General features: G+C 50.2%; 1 protein-coding gene across 3 annotated transcripts in view; it reads left to right on the top strand.

Moving 5' to 3' along the window:
• The first annotated feature begins 248 nt into the window (after window positions 1-248).
• LOC114426707 (aryl hydrocarbon receptor-like) overlaps window positions 249-10,137 on the top strand; it is a 21,763-nt gene continuing 11,874 nt past the window's right edge. For 2 of the 3 annotated variants that reach the window (XM_028394261.1, XM_028394259.1), the window contains exon 1: window positions 9,628-10,137. This exon is cut by the window's right edge. Coding sequence is in view for 1 of the 3 variants with exons in the window: in XM_028394258.1 (XP_028250059.1) it covers window positions 546-586; window positions 3,861-4,048 (229 nt within the window). In the remaining 2 variants the exon portion in view is untranslated. Of the gene's footprint in view, window positions 587-3,860; window positions 4,049-9,627 lie in introns of those variants that run through there. The other variant, XM_028394258.1, reaches the window with a different exon arrangement.

Below are 10,137 nucleotides of genomic sequence, written 5' to 3'. Positions count from 1 at the left end.
TCGTGGACGCGCTCGCGTGAACACGCCCGGCCAGTGTTTCCAGGAGACTCTCCTACGTGCCCGCGCACACTACCCGCGTACCTCCCCGGAAGGTCGTGAAGCGCGCACCCGTCCAAAATCTGTGTCGGGCGTGCCCGCCGATGGAATGCGCGCCCCCGCCGCTGCCCCCGTTGTATCCGTGTCCGTGGAGCGGAGCCCCGCTGATGGAGGTCGTAAAATGTAAATAGTGAAAGCGTTTATTAGAGTTTGTTTAGAGCTGCGCAGGACGGATGCGCAGAGGCAGCGTGCGCTCAGGATGAGAGCCTGCTGTGGAGCAGGTTGATGTCCTCCGCCTGGACCTGACTCTGCCACCGCTCCCGGCCCCTCTCAGCCCCTCTGGAGGACTCCGCCGCGGCTCCTTCACGGCCCGCCCGCTGCCGCATGTTTCTGCAGTTTTTCGGTGTGTTTGCGGTCTACATGCGGAGGATTACTGCGGAACATTCGCTGCTGCTTTAGCGGAGAAGTGTGTGTTGGATCCGTCAGAGGCTTATATAAGAAGGGCCGACATGTACGCAGGACGCAAGAGGAGAAAACCCGTGCAGAGAGCGTGAGTCTTCATCACATCATTTATTCCCACTTTAAACTGCGCTGTTGACTTTAAACAGCCTCCAGATTAACCCGCTCCACCCGTCTCCAAATGCGCAAAACAGCCAAATGACGCACCGACACCTCAGATTACAGACAGCCAGGCGCACAAAACCAGACTTTACGCAAACATTTCGTTTCGTTCGGAGCTCAGGATGATTTTATTGACCTCTCTGCGCTGAAATGTGGCCGTGTGCGTGTGTAATGTCTGCGGGATTATTGCGGGCCTTCAGCGGCCGCCGCGGCCTCGTCCCGGCGCTGCGCCGCTTCCATCCCTGCTTCCTGCGGCCACTCACACACAAACCGAACCAGGAGCACCGGGTTTATTTTTCTACAATCATTCTGGATGTTTCCGCCTCACACACACACAGACACACACACAGGCCGCACGTCACAGCGCGTTCTGTCAGAGGATCAGCGGGACATTTCCCTGTTTCCTCCTCGCCATGTTTAAATGTATGTTTCATAGAAACTCTTGTATTTGACGGATTAAATCGAACAGTTTTCATCTTAAATCCTTTTTTCTTTTTATTCTGTCTGACGTTTTAAAATAAATCCTGAGCTCCTCTGCGGCCCTGCGGCGCCACTTTCCTGTCAATATTCTCCGAGATTAAATCCAGATTATAAACCCAAAATAGTCCTGAACTCAGATTCACCTGCTGTTTTAAAAAATAATCTAATCCGAACTGTGTCAGTGTGCAGCCTTCAGGCTCATTTCATCTGACAGAATATCTTCAGGACTCCTAAAAATCCCCCATGATCCTCCGGGGCTGATGTCACTGCTCCACTTTATTTAAAGAGTGCAAATGACACGACATGATGTCCGAGTTATTACAGCAGGAGAAAACACAGCGACACACACACACACACACACACACCGACACACACACACACAGGCTGGCTGACCCCTCCCCTCTGTGCTGCACAGGATGAACAGATCTCCATCCATCCATGTTCACGGTCATGATGGATGTGACGTGTGTGTGTGTGTGTGTGTGTGTGTGATGTAAAGTTAAAAAATAGATCCGCCCCGTGATTGGCTGCGACAAACAGCTCATATAAGGAAATGATCGATGTTTAAGATCAGTGAATAAAATATGAGAGAATAATCCTAATCTGTCCGCAGGCTTTTATTTTGACATGTTCGGTTATTTGGTTAAAACCCTGCAGAGCAACAGGGACACGTGGTTACTTCCTGGCTGAGGCCTCCTCTGATTGGCTCTGAACAGAAATCTCACAGTATGATTGGAGGATCGCTCAGCGGTTCAACAACAAGCAGATTAAATACCAGCGTCATCATTTCGATTAAATAAAAAGACAAAAACCTTCAGCTCTGTGAAGAACGACAAAAACCATATTTACAGAGTCATCCTGTGATTATTATAAAGCTGTGTGAGTGTAATGTACGCTGAGGCCTGTCTGTCAGCAGGCACTGAAATGATTATTTAAGGATTTAGACTGATATTTATTTATGATTTATTTATAATATTTAAGAATCAAGGAACTTTATTGTCACTATACTCACAATGAAATGTGCAGCAGCTGTTGGCCCAGGCACACAGTGGGATATATAACTACATACATAACTAAGATCAAAGACAGTCGACTTATTTTAGGCATAGTGAGAATAAATAAGAATAAGAATAAGAATTAAAAAATAAAATAATCAAGATATGCTCATGTGCAGTTCTAAATGCCTCAGCATCAAACATTCAAATCAAATTAATTGATCCTCTTCTGAGAACATTTTTGATTTAATTCAGTGTTAAATAATTAAATCCTTTGTTCAGGATCAGTTTGCTGCTTTGGCTGAATTTATTTAGTTTTAATGGAAAACAAATGTGCAGCAGTCGATCATACATGGACGGATCGAGAGGACAGGATTCACTGTCGCAGTGCATTTTTATAGAACGTGTTAGAGGAATATAAAGTGTTGATTTGATGACTTAATTCAGTGTTAAATAATTAATCCTCTGTTCAGGATCAGTTTCCTGCTTTAGCTGAATTTATTTAGTTTCAACACTTGATGTTATGCATTAAGTTCCTGTTTTTAAATGGATGGATCAAAATGACATGATTCACTGTCACAGTGCATTTTATGGAACGTATAAATAAGAATATAAAATGTTATGATGAAAGATTTGTTTATTTTTAATAAGAATTAAATTGTAAAAGTCATCATTATTCAAAGGCCTGTTATTCATCTTTAACTGAAAACATGGAGGTTAGTTTGGTTTCTTTAGAACAATAGTTTTTATTGTTGGACTGAATAATATTTATTATTTATTATATTTATATGTTAAATTTATGTGAACGTCATATTATTAAATAAAATATGCAAAGAACAGATAACCCACACAGAGGACTGTGGGGAGCTGTTACAGCTTCTCTCCTTTGTCCTCTGTTTTCTGCATATTTTATTTAATTCAAAATTAAAGTGAATTTTGAAATGCTTCTGTAAACATGATTTTTCTTTCTGAGCTCAGTCTTTTATTTTGAAAATCAGAACCTTTGTCAGCGTGAAAAAAACTGAAGAAAAGCTCCAGTCAGAGTGGACAGGTCTGATAACACCTGTAAAGAAACTGAGGGCTGACTGCTCTGAGGTGTCTCTGACATGTGTCTGACGTGTCTCTGACATGTCTCTAACCGCTTTGACGTATCCCTGATGTGTCTCTGACTGCTCTGAGGTGTCTCTGAGGTGTCTCTGACTGCTCTGGGGTGTCTCTGGGGTGTCTCTGAGGTGTCTCTGACTGCTCTGAGGTGTCTCTGAGGTGTCTCTGACTGCTCTGGGGTGTCTCTGAGGTGTCTCTGACATGTCTCTGACTGCTCTGAGGTGTCTCTGAGGTGTCTCTGACTGCTCTGGGGTGTCTCTGAGGTGTCTCTGACTGCTCTGGGGTGTCTCTGAGGTGTCTCTGAGGTGTCTCTGACTGCTCTGGGGTGTCTCTGAGGTATCTCTGACTGCTCTGGGGTGTCTCTGAGATGTCTCTGACTGCTCTGGGGTGTCTCTGAGGTGTCTCTGACTGCTCTGGGGTGTCTCTGAGGTGTCTCTGACATGTCTCTGACTGCTCTGAGGTGTCTCTGAGGTGTCTCTGACTGCTCTGGGGTGTCTCTGAGGTGTCTCCACGTTGTTCAGACTCAGAAAAAACTACCCAGATACGGCCTGAATCCCGCTCTAGCCGGATTGATTTCCCTAGTGTGAATGGGGTCTGAAGTGTCTCCTTTGTCTCACTCTGCAGGGTGAAGCAGCCTCCAGCTGAAGGGGCCAAGTCCAATCCGTCCAAACGGCACCGGGACCGTCTGAATGGCGAGCTGGAGCGGCTCGCCAGCCTGCTGCCTTTTCCCGAGGAGGTCACGGCCAGCCTGGACAAGCTGTCCATCCTCCGGCTGAGCGTCAGCTACCTGCGAGCCAAGAACTTCTTCTCTGGTGAGTGGAGTCTGACGGCCTGCTGACACGGAGCTGCATGCTGCCGGGTTCATGTTGTAGGTTTTGCTGTGATGAAGGTCAAACTGTGTAGATGACTTCAATGACTTCAATGACCCCGTCTGTAGTCCCATGTAGCCACTTGTTAGCATGTAGCCTGTGTTCAGACAGTGAACAGTCATCAGTGGATTCACTGTGTGTGTGCTGAGCTCCTGTTAGCCACACACCTGACCAACAACACACACACCGAGGGGACAGGAAGTGCTAACATGCTAACATGCTAACATGCTTCATAGGCCTCCTGCTCTGCATTATCAGTGTCACAGCAGACCGTGTGTTTCCCACAGCTCGCTGCCTCCTTCAGATGATTTCATCCTGGGAGGCCTCAATATTTCATCGTGTGTGTGACATCACTGATATGTGGATGAGGAGATGGAGGAGGCATCCATTAAAAGTGAGCAGCGTCAGGAGGAGCTTGCATGCGAGCCGCTGCCTGTGTACAGCTTCCTCTCCGACATGGAGACATTGATATTTCAGGCGTCGATCTTTAACAGAGAATGCTGCAATGCGGCCGGCGGATGCTCCTGGAGCATGAATTATTGAGAGGAGTTTAAAGAATGTATGAAATGGAGGCAGGCGGTGTTTGTTTAGGGCAGCGGTGCTGTGAAATGGCTGTTTGGGCCGCGGCGCTGCTGCCCACCCGGCTCAGTGTGAGATGTGATTTTCCGTGAGTATTGAGCATACGACTGCTCCTCAGCCGTCACAGTGGAGTATTGATGGTGGTTTTCAGTACCAATAGGTCAACGTGGAGACAAAACCACTTGTCTAACTGCATTAGCCTACTTCCTGGATGCTCTCTAAGTAATTAACGAGCTCAGGGCTCCTCCAGGCTGCGGCCCCGGAGGGCCGGGCGCTGCGGCCTCCTCTGTGGCCAGCTGTAATTTGTTGTGTGTAAACAGCACAAACTGGGCTGTGGGAGTAGGGGGTCTGTGGGAGCGTCCAGCTCTCCCTCACTCTCTCCCCCACTCACACAGTCATGGCCGTGCGAGGACCCGAGTGGCTCAAAGCTCCGGTTAATCTGCCTGGCGGTATTATCCAGCCCAGCTGCCATCTTTGTTATTGTCAGGTGCTGCCATGGCAGGATGTTAGCGTGGGGGTGGGCGCTGTAAGAAGCCTCATCACAGATCATTAGGCATGGAGAATCACTGGTACGCTCGTTAGGACCTGATCACCCAGCAAGTGAAGGGCCATCGCCATCTTGGCAGGGCCTGAGTCCTCCTGGTTGATCCAGCCGTGGGCAGTGAGCAGAAGAAGAAGAAGAAGAAGAAGAAGTCATACAGCCGTCACAGAGCGGGCTCATCAGCAGAGCCGCTGTTCATGACTGAACGTGTTTCTGCTGTGAAGTTGTTCTAACATGGAGGCTTATGAGGCTGGACTCAGCCCCCGGAGGCCGCGAGGGGAACTGCAGTGTTTGTTCTCCATCAGACCCTCTCCTCTTTCTCCTCTTTCTCCTCAGCCCCCGGAGGCTGAGGAGAAAGAGGAGAAAGAGGAGAGGGTCTGATGGAGAACAAACACTGCAGTTCCCCTCGCGGCCTCCGGGGGCTGAGTCCAGCCTCATAAGCCTCCACTCAGCCCCCGGAGGCCGCGAGGGGAACTGCAGTGTTTGTTCTCCATCAGACCCTCTCCTCTTTCAGACCCTCTCCTCCGTCAGACCCTCTCCTCCGTCAGACCCTCTCCTCCTTCAGACCCTCTCCTCTTTCAGACCCTCTCCTCCTTCAGACCCTCTCCTCCATCAGACCCTCTCCTCCTTCAGACCCTCTCCTCCTTCAGACCCTCTCCTCCTTCAGACCCTCTCCTCCTTCAGACCCTCTCCTCCGTCAGACCCTCTCCTCCTTCAGACCCTCTCCTCCATCAGACCCTCTCCTCTTTCAGACCCTCTCCTCCTTCAGACCCTCTCCTCCATCAGACCCTCTCCTCTTTCAGAGCCTCTCTCTTCCTCCTCCGTCAGAGCCTCTTCTCCGGCTCTCCTGTGTCTCTGGATCATTTGGCGGCCGTGGGTCATGTGACTGCTGTTACATAACCTCAGCTCTGTGTCATGTCAGATGTGGTTTCAGGTTAGACCTGCAGTGGAGAGGAGCTGAAACCAGGATGCATTCTGTGATGATCTGTTTGTTGTAAAGCCTGAAGAGGGTTCTCCTCACCATCATCCAGAGAGTATATAGAGTGTGTAGCAGTGACCTGAGCTCCAGCTACAGCTACAAAACGCAAATCCACCGCTCTCAGAGGACAAAACTTTTTATAAAGTCCAGAAACCTGAAACAAATGCTGATGATGGAAGCCTGCAGCAGTGATGTGAGCCTGTGGCAGGTTGTGTAGCAGAGCATCACAACCTGCTGCACACTCGCTCACACACATCACGTACACAGGATGAATTATGCAAGCTGTGCTAAGAAGCTGGAGGTGGTGCCTTCACTGACTCCATGCAGGTACTGTCTGTGTTAATACAGCTGAACTATGGATCAGTTGTAATGACCTGACTCACTCACAGCTGTAAATATCAGTTTTGCTCTCAGTGAGGCCGCCCCCCCCCCCCCCGCCCTCCACCTCATTTGTCCACAAATAAGAGCCGAGCTGTGTGATCAGTGGGCCGTCCCTCCCTCCTCTGCAGGGCTTAACCCCCCACCCCCCACCCCGCTGATCACGACACGCTGCTGCCAGGAATGCAGGCCGCCACAGAGAAAACCTGGTAATCAGTGACCCCACCCAAACCCCGTCACTCCTCCTCCGCAGCCATGTGACGGAGAAACCTCGGGAGACACGAAAGCAGCACCGGGTGCATGCTCCCCCCCCCCCTAGCTGCTTCCCTCCCCCCTCCCCTTTGCATCAGTGACCGCGTGTTGGCCTGTGTGTATGTGTTGCGTGCATCCATGTGTGTGTGGGTGGCTGTGGGGGCGGTGTGTGTGTGTGTGCATCGCGTGTTCATTTACTGCAGCGTTGGTGGGGTGAAGGAGTTGAAATGTTCTATATTTACTCTGCTGCCATTCACACTCTGCTAGAATAATTAACACACACACACACTCACACACACACACACTCACTCACACACACTGACTTCTGAATCCTGTGTTTTACAGAGCATACATGCACACATTATATAAGCACGAACGCAGCAGTCGTAAAGATGTGTTTTGATGACAGCTTACATGTTGTTAGACCCACACAGACACACACACAGACACACACAGACACACACAGACACACACAGTTCCTCCTCTGAAGCTGCAGAATCCACACCCTGACCTACATGTCCTGATGAGCTGCTTGAACCCATCAGGCCTGCTCTGAGGCCTCGGCTGTCAGCGTGTGATCAGTGTGAGTGCCCCCTGCTGGTGACTAAGTGTAGTGTGGGTGTAGACTTTGTACAGAATTCAGTCTGCTAGCATCCTGGTAACAAAGGCTGCATCAGATAGAGACTGTATTCATCCCCACCCCATTAGAAAGGTGGAGCAGTGTGTGGAGGGGGGGCTCACCTACCTGGCCTATGAAGGACAGGCCTGTGGAGACCAGGTCCTTCAGAGGATGCAGTCCTTCAGTGGGGGATGCTTTGAAGGATGCGGCCCCTGAGCTGGACACAGCTCTGAAGTGATGAACCTTAAACTGTGTTGATCAGAGAGGATCAGATGCAGGATGACAGGCGACCTTTGACCTCTGAGCTTTGGGTCAAACAGGAAGCAGTTCTGTCTGTGTGTGGAAGCGTCTCAGACTGCAGGGTTTGGACTGTGAAAGTAAGAGCTCTGCCGCTCGGCGCTTGAGTCAGTGCTGGCTCGGATCCAAAACAAACCGCGGCGCCTCCCCCTTCTGTGTAACCAATGTGGGACATATGGGCGGAGCCTGTCCTCTAATTGTCAGCATTAACGAGCTGCCGAGGAACGCCACAGGTCCAACAGCCCCCCTCCACACACAGGCTTAATACACTGGCTTAATGCCCTCCAAATATAGTACGTGTCATGATTCAGACACCTGCTGCTGTTGTCCCATGTGACCTGCAGGGGGACGAGCCGCCGGAGCTGTAAACAAACCACTGAAAACACGGTTCTGTGTTTAAAGGCAGCAGCTCTGTGATCTCCCCTGGTTGCTGTGTGTGTGTGTCTGTGTGTGTCTGTGTGTGTGCGTGTGTGTCTGTGTGTGTCTCTCTGTGTGTGTGTCTGTGTCTGTCTGTCTCTGTGTGTGTCTGAGTGTGTCTGTGTGTGTCTGTGTGTGTCTGTGTGTGTGTGTCTCTGTGTGTCTGTGTGTGTGTCTGTGTGTGTCTGTGTGTGTGTGTGTGTGTCTGTGTGTGTGTGTCTGTGTGTGTGTCTGTGTGTGTCTGTGGGTCTGTGTGTCTCTCTGTGTGTGTGTCTGTGTGTGTCTGTGTGTGTCTGTGTGTGTCTGTCTCTGTGTGTCTGTGTGTGTCTGTGTGTGTCTGTGTGTGTCTGTGTGTGTCTCTGTGTGTCTCTGTGTGTCTGTGTGTGTGTGTGTGTCTGTGTGTGTCTGTGTGTGTGTCTCTGTGTGTCTCTGTGTGTCTGTGTGTGTCTGGGTGTGTCTCTCTGTGTCTGTGTGTGTCTGTGTGTGTGTGTCTCTGTGTGTCTCTGTGTGTCTGTGTGTGTCTCTGTGCTCTGTGTGTGTGTCTCTGTGTGTCCTCTGTGTGTCTGTGTGTGTCTGTGTGTGTGTGTGTGTGTCTGTGTGTGTGTCTGTGTGTGTCTGTGTGTGTCTGTGTGTGTGTGTGTGTGTCTGTGTGTGTCTGTGTGTGTCTGTGTGTGTGTCTGTGTGTGTCTGTGTGGTGTGTGGTGTGTGTGTCTGTGGTGTCTCTGTGTGTGTCTCTGTGTGTCTGTGTGTGTCTGTGTGTGTCTGTGTGTGTCTGTGTGTGTCTCTGTGTGTCTGTGTGTGTCTGTGTGTGTCTGTGTGTGTCTGTCTGTCTCTGTGTGTGTCTGTGTGTGTCTGTGTGTGTCTGTGTGTGTCTGTGTGTGTCTCTGTGTGTCTGTGTGTGTCTGTGTGTGTCTGTGTGTCTCTGTGTGTGTCTGTGTGTGTCTGTGTGTGTCTGTGTGTGTGTCTGTGTGTGTCTGTGTGTGTCTCTGTGTGTCTCTGTGTGTCTGTGTGTGTGTGTGTGTCTGTGTGTGTCTGTGTGTGTGTCTCTGTGTGTCTCTGTGTGTCTGTGTGTGTCTGGGTGTGTCTCTCTGTGTGTCTGTGTGTGTCTGTGTGTGTGTCTCTGTGTGTCTCTGTGTGTCTGTGTGTGTCTCTGTGTCTCTGTGTGTGTGTCTCTGTGTGTCTCTGTGTGTCTGTGTGTGTCTGTGTGTGTGTGTGTGTGTCTGTGTGTGTGTCTGTGTGTGTCTGTGTGTGTCTGTGTGTGTGTGTGTGTGTCTGTGTGTGTCTGTGTGTGTCTGTGTGTGTGTCTGTGTGTGTCTGTGTGTCTGTGTGTGTGTGTGTGTCTGTGTGTGTCTCTGTGTGTCTCTCTGTGTGTCTGTGTGTGTCTGTGTGTGTCTCTGTGTGTCTGTGTGTGTCTGTGTGTGTCTGTCTGTCTCTGTGTGTGTCTGTGTGTGTCTGTCTGTCTCTGTGTGTGTCTGTGTGTGTCTGTGTGTGTCTCTGTGTGTCTCTGTGTGTCTCTGTGTGTCTGTGTGTCTGTGTGTCTGTGTGTGTCTCTGTGTCTGTGTGTGTGTCTGTGTGGACAGGATGATGCAGGGTTGTAGCAGCACAGAACATCCCCTCTAATCCAGCTGTAAATAGCATGATGGGACGAACTGACAGCGGCCGCCTGTTTGATAAATATTTGCAGAATGTTTCTGGGCCTCAGATAAACCCTCAGAGTCTGGATCTGCATGGAGCGGTGTCAGCTGGCTTCATGCGGGGGACTCCGTGATGAAGGCCGGGACCAGAGCCAAGCTGGCCTCTGGGTCACAGTCTGAGGACAGAGAGGCTTCATTGGATGTGGCGTCTCTGCGGCGCTCTTATTAAGATGATGAGGAAACGTATGCTGAGCAGATGTCGGAGGGCGAGCAGCCCCTGAACTGAACGGCCGCGGTGAAAGGGTTAACCCCGTACAGAAAGCATCAGGTCCGTCG

The sequence above is a fragment of the Parambassis ranga genome, chromosome 21 (genome assembly GCF_900634625.1).
Source record: "Parambassis ranga chromosome 21, fParRan2.1, whole genome shotgun sequence".
In the NCBI taxonomy this organism is placed as follows: Eukaryota; Metazoa; Chordata; class Actinopteri; family Ambassidae; genus Parambassis; species Parambassis ranga.
The sequence above is the reverse complement of the archived record's forward strand: the minus strand, read 5'-3'. Positions and strand labels throughout refer to the sequence as shown.